This window comes from Castor canadensis, chromosome 8 (assembly GCF_047511655.1).
Source record: "Castor canadensis chromosome 8, mCasCan1.hap1v2, whole genome shotgun sequence".
Taxonomy (NCBI): domain Eukaryota; kingdom Metazoa; phylum Chordata; class Mammalia; order Rodentia; family Castoridae; genus Castor; species Castor canadensis.
The window spans coordinates 4,710,857-4,725,763 of record NC_133393.1 but is presented as its reverse complement, the minus strand read 5'-3'; the positions used below and the strand labels follow the sequence as shown (position 1 = coordinate 4,725,763).

At 37.4% G+C, this 14,907-nt stretch overlaps 1 protein-coding gene across 25 annotated transcripts in view; it reads left to right on the top strand.

The window, feature by feature from the left end:
- The window catches only part of Mlip (muscular LMNA interacting protein), a 234,113-nt gene that overhangs the window by 117,358 nt on the left and 101,848 nt on the right, over positions 1-14,907 (top strand). For 16 of the 25 annotated variants that reach the window (XR_002211399.2, XM_074081905.1, XM_074081903.1 and 13 more), the window contains 2 exons: positions 1,790-3,511; positions 13,225-13,296. The exons of 5 other annotated variants lie outside the window; for them this stretch is intronic. Coding sequence is in view for 19 of the 20 variants with exons in the window: in XM_074081905.1 (XP_073938006.1) it covers positions 1,790-3,511; positions 13,225-13,296 (1,794 nt within the window). In the remaining variant the exon portion in view is untranslated. The remainder of the gene's footprint in view (positions 1-1,789; positions 3,512-13,224; positions 13,297-14,907) is intronic. 4 more of the 25 variants (XM_074081906.1, XM_074081909.1, XM_074081911.1 and 1 more) reach the window with 2 other exon arrangements.

Genomic DNA, 14,907 nt, shown 5'->3' with positions numbered 1-14,907 from the left:
TAAATACTAATTCTACTACAAGTTCCAAATAAAAGGTTGCCATTCTTATAGTAACAAAAACATTATACTGCCTAGTTAGTGATATTTGGATTTAAATATATCCACTAACCATGTGAATCAGTCATATAAATACTGCCTAAATAGAGTTGTTTCTGTGTGGAACGTGTGCCAAGGAATTTTAAACTTCCTCAATTTGATGGAATTCTGGTTGATTTTCAATTATCTCTGATTTTCTGATAATTCTGGATTATGACAATGTATTAAAAATATTATATATATGGCAAAATTCTGTGCTGCAGATGTACATATGAATTTATATATAAAAGGAATATTGTGGGTGTGTTTGCTCAGAAACTAAGAAGTTCTGTGTGAGAAGTTTGAAATGTTTTCAATGCTTTTGGAGCACAACATTATATGGCATGATCTTTGCATTAGGGCTGAGAAAAATTTTCTTAATATGTTCTAAAAAATCAAGAATTATTTTTCCTCTAGTCATAAAGCAAGATTTTGGTAAAGATAATTGTCTTCATGTACATCTTTCTGATGTGCTTAGTGAAATATGTGTGCATGGCTACTGTATGTATATATCTTAATATTCATGGGTATTTTGAATGGCTGATACTCCCCAAATTCATTAATCATTCATATTTATATTTTCTCTAACAGATTGACAGAATAAAGCCAATATTTTGAAAAGAAGTCTATTTGAAATCTTTAGAATCATTTGTGATTTCAGTTCTTGTTTTAAAGCCCAGGGTGACTTTTTAAATGGCAGAAGGATACATGTAACTGGCTACTTTCTTTTGTTAGTGTATATTAATCATACAAAGGAGTTTCATTATGATATTTCTATATAATCATATAATGCACTTTGATCAAATTCATCATCTCTGTTACTATTTTTTATTTCCTTGTCCCCTCTACACTGATTATTTCATAGCCCTTCTTTAGCTTCTTTTAGAAAATCATAAATTGGTTTTTCATTCCATGTTTTACTTGATATTGGATGGACAGCTGCCTTGTTTCCAATAGATTGTATTTATAAAGTACTCTGGCTTCTTTTGATATGAAAGAGAGCCTATTCCTTCCAGCAGAACACAAATCATTTGTTAAATGTTCATTAAATGTTACAGTTAAATGTTCATTCTGGCAAGTAGTTAGGGAAAATAAGCTAAAACTCCCTTTCTATCTTGGACTTTTCTTTCACTGTTGTAATTTATCATTCTGTGTTGATGTTGGGTGCTTCATCTTTTGAATTCTGGGTACTTTTTCAGGTTCACAGTATGTAGGAATATATTGCCCAAGATTTTTACAAACTTTAAACACTTGAAGTATGCTAGATTTTTGAGGTTGATAGCCAGTATTATTACATCATGGTTTATATTCTTATAATGGAAGAAAAATCATTTTTGTAAGTGAAGTTTGAAACTTATACTGATGGTGATTTGCATGTTTTTTTTTCAAATCGCATAATTCCAAATTAAGACAACCATTTTAAATATTGTCAATGAGTTATTTTCCAAATAGAAACAATGTAAAATGATCTGATCCTGATTGTTCATTCCAGGGAACAAGTGAAGTAAAGTATATGAAGCTTCACAGTTTATTTGTCTCTTATTTCAAATTCAAAACAATGTGTCATTGGCAAAACAAAAGTTCCTCCATTTTTATGGTATCACTTTTTTGGTAAACTAGTGGGATTGTTTGTGTAATCACATAGTTGCAAGAATATTTTGATAGTTTCATAAATAATGTCCTATTTCAATCTGTCTGTTTCTCTTTCCTCTAGTTAACTTCTTCTCCCACTACCTCTGAGCAGCTTGCCTGTAAACCACCTGCTTTCTCCTTTGCTTCTTCAACTAATCAGAAAACACCACCTGTCCCAGCTAACCTCAACGAAACCTCTGTTCTAGAGGAGTTCCACACTAGGAGGCTGGATGTCAGTGGGGCCTTGGTAGAAGAAACGGCCATGTATTTCCAAACTACTGCTCACTCTTCACCCTTTTCTGCACTGAAGGGCACCTCCTCAACAGTACCATTTCCCCATTCCACTCAACTACCAGAGTCTAATTTATCCAGTCCAAGTTCAGCAGAACAAAAACCTGGACTGACACCTGGAGTTCTGAAGAAGACGACTTCAGCCTCGCCTGTCCTTGGTCCCAAAGAAAGTCTGAGAACCTCTTCCCCTTCACCTTCCTCCGGGGCTTCTCTGAAGTTAAACTCAGCCTCTTACATACCAGTCCGTATCGTCACACATTCACTCTCTCCAAGTCCCCAACCATTTACCTCCTCTTTCCATGGCTCTTTGTCCACTGTTTGTAGCCAAATGTCATCTAGTGGAAATCTTTCAAAGTCAGGGTTAAAATCCCCAGTGCCCTCCCGGCTTTCCCTTCTGACTGCTATCCTCAAGTCAAATCCTTCTCATCAAAGACCTATGTCCCCCGCTTCCTGCCCCACCTTCTCTCTCAACTCCCTGGCCTCTTCTACTCTCACACTTGATCAAAAAGTAAAGCAAACCTCACCCTCACCCAAAAAGTCTCTCTCAAGTTGCTCCTTAGTTGCCCAGTCTCCAGAGCAGGGAGAGCACCAGCAATCCTCCCACCTGCCTTTCTTCACCAAGACTACTCCCCTTTCTCAGGTGCTCTCCCTCTCACCCTCAACACCTGTCAGTAGCCTTATCTCTTTCAGTGTAGAGAAAGCCCCGTCACCCACTTCTTCGAAGTCACCCACTTCTTCGAAGTCACCCACTTCTTCAAAGTCACCCACTTCTTCTTCAAAGTCACCCACTTCTTCGAAGTCACCCACTTCTTCGAAGTCACCCACTTCTTCTTCGAAGTCACCCACTTCTTCGAAGTCACCCACTTCTTCAAAGTCACCCACTTCTTCGAAGAACAGTACAACACTTTCCCCACTACAAACCAACACTTTGAATTCTGCAGACCTTCCTCCTGCCCCAGCAAGCTCTTCTCTTTCTTCTTCAAAGGGCAGACAGGATGGTGACTTTTGGGGTCCAGAAAAGCCCAGAAATACTGACACACACCCTTCTAACCTTGCCTCCTCTGCATTATCTTCTGCATCTTCCCCTGTTAATCCAAGTGCCCCACTCTCCTCTCCAGAGAAATGTTTCCAACTTTCTCCAGCCCTTTCAGAGCTGATAGACAGAGCCAAAAGAGTACCACCCCAGCCATCAGGACGAATGCTGACTCCTTCACGTCTCCCTTCATCCCTCATCTCTAGTGCTAGCTCTGTCTCCCTTCCCAGTGTGGGGCTCTCTGCTCTCCCTTCTGCTACTCTGCCCACCAAAGCACTCCAGCCCAGTCCTTCAGCACTGCACCCGAGCTGTGCCAGTGGTACACTGCCTTCAAGAACTGAGAAAACTGAAAGCACAATATCCAAGCACAGGTTGCCTGTTTCAACCCCTTCACTTCCTGTCTCTCTAACAAGAACCAAGGAGCTGAGTTCACCTTATGCACTGTCCATGTCAACAGGCCCTGAAAATAAGAAAACCAAGGTATTTTTTTTTTTGCATATTGCATGTTGCATGCTTTTTTTGAAAAAATGGAATCATCTTTTTTTCTGGGAAAAATAAAAAATTATAAAATTTATTCTGTTCCTATGAGGAATTAGAGAAAGAAGGGGGAATGAATATCATGTATTCAAATGTACAGGTGAATTATAAGTCTTTCTAGATTTACATGTTTCTGTGTTTGATTTCCTCTTAAGGTAAGTTCTTATATGTATAACTCTAAGAGCATTTTTTTTCTGGAAATAATATGAGTTATAGCATTGGTCCCAGTGACAGAATCAAAGGCAACTAGCTGAGATTTGGAAATATGATACATTTGTGATTACCTAGTAACAGGGACCCTATTTTTGATCAAAATATCCTGTGCTGGCAGTACAGTAGATAGGACTAGTATAAACTGGAATATTATCTTGGCCTATGCCATGTCCAAGTCAGTTTGAAAGCTTTCCATTTCCCTGACCCACATTCATTTATAATTATTAATTTTCTTTCCCTCCTGTGGTTGACTTTTTTATTGCTACCCATACTGCAAGCTGAAGCAATGTGGATTTAGCTACATACGTGTAGGGCAAAAGGGAAGAGAAGTTTCTTTTCTATGTGAAAATTATTTGGGTTCCTATAAACACTAAACAGCTGGCAACTATGAACTACAGAAAGAATGAACAAGCTGTATAAAGAGAATTAGAAGGAGATGCAGCTTGTACATGCTCTGAAGCAGCCCCTTGAGCAAGGACGTGAAGAAAATTGATTTTAGTACGAAAGGGGAAACAGCTGAAGGGATGTTGTCATGTTCAGTTCTGCTGGGGAAAGGCAACTCTCTTCCAGGGCATGCCAGCTACCCAACTGTTCTCAGGTAACTCGGGATTTGGCTCTTCTACACTTAGAGTTTGATAGTTGTTTTATGAAGAAAATAAAATCATAAAAGTGCCAGTATCAGGAGGAGGTGGAAAATGTCAGCTCAGTGCATTGAAATAACGTATTCAGAGATCCGAAGTTCCAGGAGGAGTGTTTAATTCCGTCACTTTCAGATGACGAATATAAGGTGAAAAATAAAGCAACAGACATGAGCATGTTACTGATGTGGTGACAAAATTCAACTAAAAGAGCATGCATTGAGCACCTACTGTGTGCTCACCAAGCTTTCCTTGGAGTATATGTGATTTTTAAAAGGGAAGTAAGAGTTAATTTATCTTAAAAAAATCTAAATTTCATTTAGCAGAAAAAATGCATATACACAATGTAGAGAAACCATGAAGAGAAATTAAGCATACTATACAGCTAGAAAGTGAGTTGTCTCTCCTTGGATTGACTCTAAGACTCCCCTCACCCAGTCAATCCCAAAACCTACAGATGTTCAAGTCCTGTATTTGTACAAAACTAACACACATTATCCCACTACTTTAAATCATTGCTAAGCTACTTGTGATGCCTAAGAAAATGTAAATACCACATAAATAGTTGTTATGTTGTACTGCTTACAGAATAATGGCCAGAAAAAGTCGTATGTGTTCAGTGCTGACACAGTTTTTTTTTCAAATATTTTTAATTCATGGTGGGTTGAGTTTGTGAATGTCAAACTCAGGGACACAGAGGGCTGACTGTATAAGACAAAATCAATGCTTTGTAATTCAGAGTATAAATAAAATAATTGTTGACTGAGTTTAATATAACGGGAAGGAAGTTATTATAAATGTCAGGCTCATCAGAAATATTTAGGGTTTAGTTAATGAAGAGGAAAGGAGTTGGTATTTCAAGATGGAAAACAACCTGACCAAATACACAGAAGGTAGTCCCAGAGGACTATCCGAGGAGACGTGGGAAGATTTGCCTTATCATTGACTCATCTCACAATAATGATGAGCACAGCTACAGGTATCAAATGCTTTCTGGGAGTCAAGACTCATGCTAATAGTTACACAAAATAGTTGAAATGGATGGTATTTATATCTGAAATGGAATGACATTGGTGGCGTTATTACAAGTATCTTGTATATGACAAGAAACTGGATTTCAGTGAATAACATGTCCAGCCCACGTGTGCTGCAGAGCTGGCATTTGTGTTAATTCAAGTCTGATAATTCTTTTCTTATTCATTCATTCACATGTGCATACATTGTTCAAGTCGATAATTCTTGAAGCCCACGCTCTTTGTTACTATGATTTATTACTATGAAGAAGTAACTCATATTAATTATCAGGTTAGCCTGATTTTGTAATTCTTATAAGGGAAATCATTATTATGGACGAATGACCAGAATTCTCAATTTATATACTATGGGGGGTTCTAAAGTGTATTTTTAGAGATTAACTTCTTGCATTTGAAACTTCCAAACCAAATGAGATTTATAAAATTTAACTTTTTTATGATTCTTAAGTTTAAAATTTCTATTTACTTGAGGTAAAATGACCTTCTTACTAACTTTTTGATACATATGTGTGATTATGAAATTTGTTTGCGATACATTGGAAAAAAAACTGGCAAAGTAACTATTACTGCTTCCGGAAGTAACTGATTATCTTTTAAAGCTTCTGCCACACACCTAAATTATTTTATTCCCCAAGCTTCTTCAAAGTGTTTCAACCTGTGGTTCATGTGTTGTCCTGTTGTGGATACAGTGAGAGAGCTGGAAAAGGATGAGCACAGAAGGGTGGGTTTTTTTATTTAATGGTACTGAATTTTGGACTCAGGACTTTGAGCTTGCAAGGCAGACTTTCTACTGCATGAACCACACTCCAGCCTTTTAATTCTCTGATTATTTTTGAGATAGGATTTCTCTTTTTTTTTTCCTGGCTGGCCTGGACTGTGATCCTCTTATGCCATGCTCCTCCCCCATAGCTGGGTTGACGGGCATGTGCCCTTCATGCCTGACTTTTTTCCACTGAAATGGGGTGTGGTGAACTTTTGGTAGGGCTAGAATCATGGTCCTCCTTCTAAGTAGCTAGGATTACAGATGTGAGCCACTGATTCCTGACTCCAGAAGGACTTTTGATAAATTAAAGGCCTGTATGTCAAAAACCTGTCTTTTCCTGGCTCTCTTCCTGCTCCTAACTTTGAAGAATTTTCAACATTAGCTCTTTTTCTGTTTTATTTTCTTTATTCCCAAGTTAAGAAAAATTCAAACTTATAGAAATACATCCTAAAGTTGATGAACTTGAAAACAAACAAGACTATTATATACCTACCAGTAAAAATATTAATCTAGTCTTTTGGCTAGGAATAAAACTTCTTATCATTGGAAAGATTTATAACTTTTGTAAAAATAGTTAATCTCTGAGACATACTGTTCCTTTTCATCTTTATTTGCTACTTCCTTCTTGCTGTATTATCTGTCCAAGTTAAAATCAGAAAGTCAACTTACTATCATATTATGAACTACTATTCTTGGGAATTATACATTGATTATAAAAATCATTAAAATGGATGCTGAGAGAGAAAAATTAAATCCCAGTTTTTAACTTTTATTTAAATTGGCAAGATTATTTTATAGACTGAGAGGAGGAGATGGACAAAAGCTTTGTGACATCAAAGAATTCTTAAGCTTTCATGAGTTGTTTCTTACCTGGCTCCTTCCAGCATGGTGCTAATCCAAGCACAGGCCCTTTTTGAAGTCAGATTTAGATCAGCCTCACTCAGTCTCAGTTTCTGAAAGGATAGGGGTCCTAGAACACAGATGATCATTAAATTAAAACAGAAATGCTTGAAGGATATTAGTTCAAAGTCTGGGTGCTACTGTGCTTTGATAGTAAAATAAAATGGAAAGCTAGAGTATGCCTAGCTAAATACAGACATAAAACATGTTTGTGTTTCTTTTTCATTGATAGAATCTTATGGTTCTGAATCTGTTTGCATTATTATTATATAATCAACATGTTAATTTCAGATATAGGTTTAAATATTATTTTGTTCAATATTCATGGCCCTAGACAGGGTGAGCACTATTGTCTATTACATTTTCCCCCTTAGAAAAGACTGGATAACACGAAAGTCACCCATAGTACTGAATTGGGTTCCCAGTATATTCTGCCTTTATTTGTAAAAAGCTTACATGGAAATTGGAGTCGCCATTACATCAAATGTTCATACAGTCTGCTACTCACTAAAAATGGTCTGAAGATCCCTTCCAACTGTGAATGCTTTCAATGGTGGGCCATTTTGAAGCTGTTTGGATTCATAACTTGTTTACAGAATCAGTTGGGAGCTTTTGACATTTCATGAGCCTTCATGTCTAGTGTTTATTTATTAAACTGTCATTCCTTTAAGGCATTGAAACACTTCTAATTATGTTACATTGGAAGTTTGGTGGCAGCAGGCAGTATGTGACTTCTTCATTTCTGCAGAACCATGTGACTTTGGAAATGAGCCATGTGAAATGTGCCTGCATGAGATAAAGTAATTAATCTGGGTTCAAACAAGTTAGTCCTTCAATAAATATGTATTGACTACTCAGTATGTGCCTCTTGAAGCTGTAAAAAATACCACAAGAAATACAACATGCAAAAATGCCTGCTCAGAGAAAATTTAAGTCCTATGGTGGAAGAAAAATGATCACCAGTAAACCTTCCAAATAAGAAATCAGTTATCTTGTATATTAGGGAAGCATAAGTGGTATGGAAAAAAGTATAGCCAGGTAAGGACAAGATAGGGAAGGGATGTTGTCAACAAGTTGACAGTTAGGATACATTTCTTTGAGAAGGTAACATGCAGGAGATGTCACGCACCTTAAGAGAGTATAGTGAGGGAAAAGCCTAGAGGCCAAAGAGTGCTTGATCAATAGGTGCAGGAATAGATGTGGTTGGAACCAGCATGGGGGCAGTGGAGTGAACACTAGGATGTTGAGGTTGTCGGAGGGAGACAAAATAGGAAACCAGATCCTGTAGAATTCTATAGGCCACTCTTGAGTCTTTGATTTTTACCTTGAGGAAGACCAGAAGCCACTGGAGGGTTTTGAACCAATACATAACACAGTCCTGGCTGCTGCATGAAGAGTAGACTGTACAAGGATGAGAGGGGAAGTGGAGACCTTTGTGATCATCTAGAAAAGTGATGATGGTGGCTCTGGTCAGGTCATGGCAGTGAAGATAAAGGTAATATTTCTGTAAATATATATATATATACAGAATATATATATATATATATACAGAATATATATATATATATATACATATATATATTAGGTTGAATAACAAACATTTAGCAGTCACCAATCATTATATGTGATAAAACAGGTAGTAGTCTATGTGCCTTCTTTTTTCCTGTTTTTGCTTTTCGTCTTTTGTTCTACCTCCTTCATAAAAAATTCTTGTGCCTTTTTGGGGACTCCTGACTACCCATGGTCCTCCCACCCCTGCTGTCTGGCACGTCTATCTCAATACTAACCAGTTCTGTGTCCCATTCCCTTGGCATCTCTCCAGCTAGGGTCTCTGGATTGATTTTAGTGATGATTTGTAGACAAAGGCTTCCTTCACCCTGGGAGAGTACTTGCATTTTAATGGGGGAGTTTAACTCAAGGAAGAAACTTTTCAAAGGGAAAACAATGACAACAGGGATCCAAGTGCCTAAGTTCAAATGTTCAAGCTCATGTTAGAAAGGAAGATGTCTTCAGAACCCGGACATGTTAGAAATGCCTTCAGGATGTGCTTGAAGAAGGAAGAGGATCTCTAACCAGCCATGTTTGTCTAAAGCTGGAACAATAGATAAAGAACTGAAGTTTGTGCTTTTTCATGTCTTCTATCTTACTGTCATCTTCAATTAAATATTTTAGTTACTTCATGTTAACAAATGTTTGCTGAAAACTTGTTCACTGCTAAGCTGGTATTAGGTGTGGAAAATAAGGGGAGAAATAATACTTAAAAAATCTCTCATCTAAAAGACCTAGCAGGTCTTTTATAATTTAATATGTAATATAATGAAAAATTTATAATATAATGAAATAAATATTATATGTTTAGGTTGTTAGAAAAACAGAGAAAAGATAAATTTGAGGTGGCAAGAGGTCCCAAGAAGGAAGCTGTCCAAATTTTCTCAGTAGCTACCTTTCCCATCTACCCTACTAGGTCCTGATCAACAGCCCGTTTTTGATAGTTCTGTTCCCAACAGCAACCCCTTCCATTATCAGGATCATTGTATAATGTGCTCTGCCAACCATCCAGATGTAAAGCAGATGAGTGGGCAAACTCTCCTATGAGCTGAATCAGGGCTGAGGTTCAGCTTTCATCTCAGGGCTGATTTAGGAAGAGTTCAAATTAAGCCCTGCAGACATGGCTGCTGAGGACCTAGATAAACATGTTTCATCTGAGGCTCTCATCTCTGCTCAGAAATGCTTCCAGAAGCAGTTGATCATGGTGGCCAGGAGGCTTTTCACGAAGACTTTCTCCTATTGTTTATGTAATATGAGGCTCTTCCACTCATCTGGGAATGTAACCATAAACCCAAACCCCTTTCCTCAAGGCTTTTAACCTAGTAGTTTGCTTTGAGACCTGGTTTTTCATTATTGGACACATTGGTGGATTTTGAGGCTAACATTAGGTTCCCATGGTAGGTTACCTAATGGTGGGGAAATATTGTCTTAAAGGGTAGGATATGTTTTTGTCATCCTCAACTCTGCCATCAGCATTTATATGGAATAAATAACATTGCCTGTAAAAAGGAGTAACTGTGGCAAACTTAAGTACAAAAGTGCTATCTTCCTCTCTAAACCTAAATTTTTCCCTGCAAAAGTAAAGATTCTGCTTTTGCAGAGCAGACATCATTGCATTGTCTGTCAGATTCAGGTTTAGGCTGGTCATGTCTATCTACATTTTACAATTATCTGATGGTGATTTTAAGTTATAATTACCTTGCTGAGAACAATTTATAACTTTAAACCAAACAGGAAACCATTGAACTTGGTTTAGCACCTAGAAGCCTTAGAATGCTGAAGAAGGAATATTCTAAAATAGAATAAAGAACTCAGGGTTTGGATCCAGCAGTATTGTTAAGGGAACTCAGAGGAAAAACAGGGGATCTAAAAATGATCTTTTATAGAATAAACACGATTTTCAGACTGAAGGGGAAATTACCTTTATGTCTTAGAGGACGACTGCATGTTGTGTAGTGGCTACTTAACAATTATTTGTTAAATGAATCCATTGGTTGAACTCCAATATACAAATAGATTTACAGGATGGATTAACGTTGCAAGAACCAGTAACAAGAGCTTCCTATCATATTAGTGTATGCCTTGAATAAAAGTAAAAATAACACACATAACAAAAATGACTCATAAACTAATAAAAACTTTTATCTTCAGTGTTTACAGTGAGGAAAGCAAATTTTTAAGAAGATTGAATTGAATCAAGATAATATCCAAAGTCTTGGACGTATCACTTAACCTTTGTTTTTCCTAATAAATTTTTAGCTATAGGGTTTCTGTAAAACTAAATGAGGCAATATTTGTAATTTTCCCTGTGATAAATGTCAACTTCTATTGCCTATGAAGAGATGACATTTCATTTGAAGTCCTGATCCAATAGTTTGCTGTCTGATGACCACAGCACCACAGAGTCAGTGTAGAAATTTAGAGCTTGAAAGGACCCGAGATATCCTCCTGTAGTTGTCACTTAGGAGAACAGGGCAGCGCTGGTCCCAGAAGAACTGAAAGTGTTGCAGAAGGTCACAAAGCTTCTTCTTATGAAGGAGAAGGTTATTTGGGGAAGAGGAAGCAGAAGATATTTATTAGGAGTTCATTACTTGGGAGAAAAATGTGTAGCTTCTGAGATTTTCTGCATGTTTTGCTGGGTGGTTTCACATGTGCATGTGAGAGTGTGAGAGTGCATGTCGATTTGTGAGTACATACAAATGCATGCATTACCTCGTGTGTGAGTGCATGTAAGAGGATGTGTGTGAGGGTCAGTGTGATTATCTGACTAAGGTGGCTTTCTACATCATGTGCTGCTATGCCTACCTCGTGTTGCTAATTTCTTTTCATTATATTTAATATAGAAGGCAAAGAGAAAAAGAAAATGCAAAAAGTGAATGCAGTTCTCCAAGTTTATTAGATATGTTTGTTCAAATCTACTATATGTATGTTCAAAATATCATTCCAAGAACCAACAAGAAAAAGAAAGGCAGAAAAATGTCCTAACATTTGCAGAAACATATATAATTCTTGACGTTTTTACATAAACATTGACTTCTTTTAAGCTTTACCCAAACCCTATGAATCAGGAAAGGTAACATTATACCCATTTTTAAAAAGGGAAACAGATTCAGGAAGTTAAGTGATGTGTTTGTGTGATGTCATAACGCTTGGCAGTCAGTACTGGTCAAGGCATCCCCAGTTTCCAACCTGCGGTGACATTCTTTCCACTACATGAAGCTTGTAATAAAGCTGTCTGTCTTCGGGCACATCACAAAAGTTGTTTAATCACATTTACAGGTCTGCTTTTCCTACCTTATTTTATTTCTCTTTCATATTTAGTATCACACAAACTAGAAAATCTAAAAAAAGAAAAAGGCAAGAATGTGTTTTACCTTTAGCTGGACACTGATTTTGTTCTTCCTCTAGATCTGGCACTCAGATTTCTGTCTCCTTCACCTTTTTCTTAGGCAAACAAATGTGCCAGCCTCTTAGCTTCATCACACCAGTTTAATGAAGGTTACTCTGATTACATCCATTAAACTCAGGGTTTAATTTTGTTTGACTGCCACCCTGTCTTCTTTGGTAGGCCCTTTGGTTTGCTTTCCAAGGAACAGAGACAGCCTGGCATTCTGTGCCAACTTCCCTGCAGATCTGAGCCACTGGGGATGTTGCCTAAACCCAGGACATTTGAAGTGATGGGAGACTTAAACTTGGTTAATGAGCTTGAGACCTGGAGTAGTATTAGAACTGGACTCTTGATTATACATTTTATCCTGATTTCTACAACTTCCTCGTGCTCACCTCTCATCCCCAAATAATCCACAAAATTGAACTGTAATATTCTGAGTTTTACTTAAAACTGATGGTGTTTTTATCTACTTTATGAACATCACTGAATTAGAAAGTGTAAGTGATGACAGTGATATATAAAAATTAGCTTAAGATCAGGGAGGTTGTACTCCTTCCTTTATGGAATTAAATTGCTGATATTACTTATATTAAAACTGCACTGCTGCTTGTTACAAAAAGAGAACCTGCTGCTAATTTAGTGTGGTGGTGTATGCCTGTATTCCCAGCATTAGGGGGGCTACCACAGGAAGATCAAGAGTTCAAGACTGCCTTGACTTTGTAGCAAGACTTTTCTCAAAACCAAAACCAAAGAATAATAACAACAAAAAAAACCTGATGCAAAATTGTATGTATTATAATCTTTTTTCAATAAATGATGCAATAATGTATCAAGAACTTAAGTTTATTGGCATGATATTTGTATGACACCATAAAAAAGAAATATTTCTTTGGGAGCCAAACAGAAAACCCCCTCACTTACTTATAGAATAGGGCTCCTACTACAGAGTGCAACTAACAAAAAATTTATACATAACTTTGTGGAAATGAATGTTTTTAAGTTGCAAAACTGGAAATTGCTTATGATTTCTAGGCTGATATTTTGCTGTAATATTTCTTTGCTTCTTTTCCTAATAAAACATTAGCATGGTGAGCTAAATTTTGTCTAAACTTGTGTTATGTTCTTCCTCCTTCTCATCTTCACTCTTGCTTTCTGGTCACCCATTCTAGCAATACAAGACCAAGTCAAGCTACAAGGCTTTTGCGGCAATCCCTACAAACACATTGCTTTTGGAACAGAAGGTCAGTGTTGGCTCAGATTCCGAGTGAATTTTTTGTTGCTAATGTCAGTTTTGTTATGTTTTCTAAAATTTCTGCTGGGAAGGTTTTTGTTTTAAAGTTCTGGCCTTACTGAAACACAAACTGCTTTTAGTTTAGGATGATGTGATGAAAACATCTTGGTTCACATAATTGAATTTGTCAATCAAATTCTAGTGACATTGATTTGTCACTAGAGGCTGGATATGAGCTTAGAGATGTCCAGTCCACTGCCAAGGAGCCTTAAGAAGCTCGTTCAGACTGGGGCAGATCCAAGTCTTTTGCAACTTTTTAAGTAGTTGTTATATTCAAGATCTTTCACCTGTATTCATATTAATCAAGAGTCAAGGTGAAATGGGATTTTATGGGCTACCAGCTACCTTAGTCATTGACTGATCAAGACCAGAGGACTACCACTATACTATCTAGACATTCAGATCCTCTAGCTGACTATCCATCTTAACCCCATTGATAGATCCCATCATGAGCTAAACCTCTTCATCCATTCCAGCCACCGATCCTACCTGCATGAATAAGAGGGAGGCTTGTGACCACATGGCTCTGGGGCACTTGTACTTTGTTATTAAGCATAATTAATTATAAAATTACAGGGCAGTACTTCACCAGGTAAATTAAAGTGAAGTCACTTACTCAGTAAGCACATTACATATGATCAAATGAAAGTCAAATGAAGGGTTCATATCAAAATCAATGTGACATCAGTGACCAAGACTGTTAAATTATACATTTCCTATATTATTTTGTGGTGATTTATTTAGACTATTTATCTGCTAGTGCATTAAACCCATTTTCCACTGTATGTAATTATCATGTTTCAAATACTGTTGCTATAATTTTTCAGAAAATGTAACGTTTATCAACCAGGTAGTATATTGTTCACTGGTTTATGAGCCTACACTCCTGTTCTCTCAGTATGATCTGGAGAATAAACCCTTTGTATGATCTCTTGCCTAAAAGTAAGAACTGTTAGTGGGGAATGCTAAGTAGCATAAAAGTGAACCATTTCTTATAGCATGTATCTCTGGTAATAATTCCAAATTATCCATGTATGGTCTGGAATCTAAGGTCCATGTGTCTAAGTGGTTAGCCCTGCAAGGTCATCTGTAGGTGAAACACCTGCAATTTATTCTCTTTTTTCTTTCCTGAATTTCATTATATCTAATTGTTTGCTTGCTAAAAGATGAGATGGGGCTGAAACATCAGGAGCATGTAGAAAGTGACACTTGCCCCATCACTTCTCATCTAACTGTCGAGAGCCATCACTGAGTCATGGTGTCAGTTTTCCCACACCACAGGCCATCTGTTGTTTTCAGGTGGTTCCCTCTGGAATCTGGCCCTAAGTGTGGACCCTCACAGATGGGGGAGGATATCTGTCACAGCAGTGAGACTGAGAAGAGAAGCACGGTCACACAGCATGTCATGGAGTCCGCTCTTCCTATTTGCCCCACATAACTGGGGCACGTTTCTCCTGGAGCCATGCAGTGCTGCTTGTCAATTGAAAAATGGCAGGACTTCTGAAAGTCTTCTGCGAGATTAGCCTGGATGTCAATATCTGTTCCAGAATCTCTACCAGCC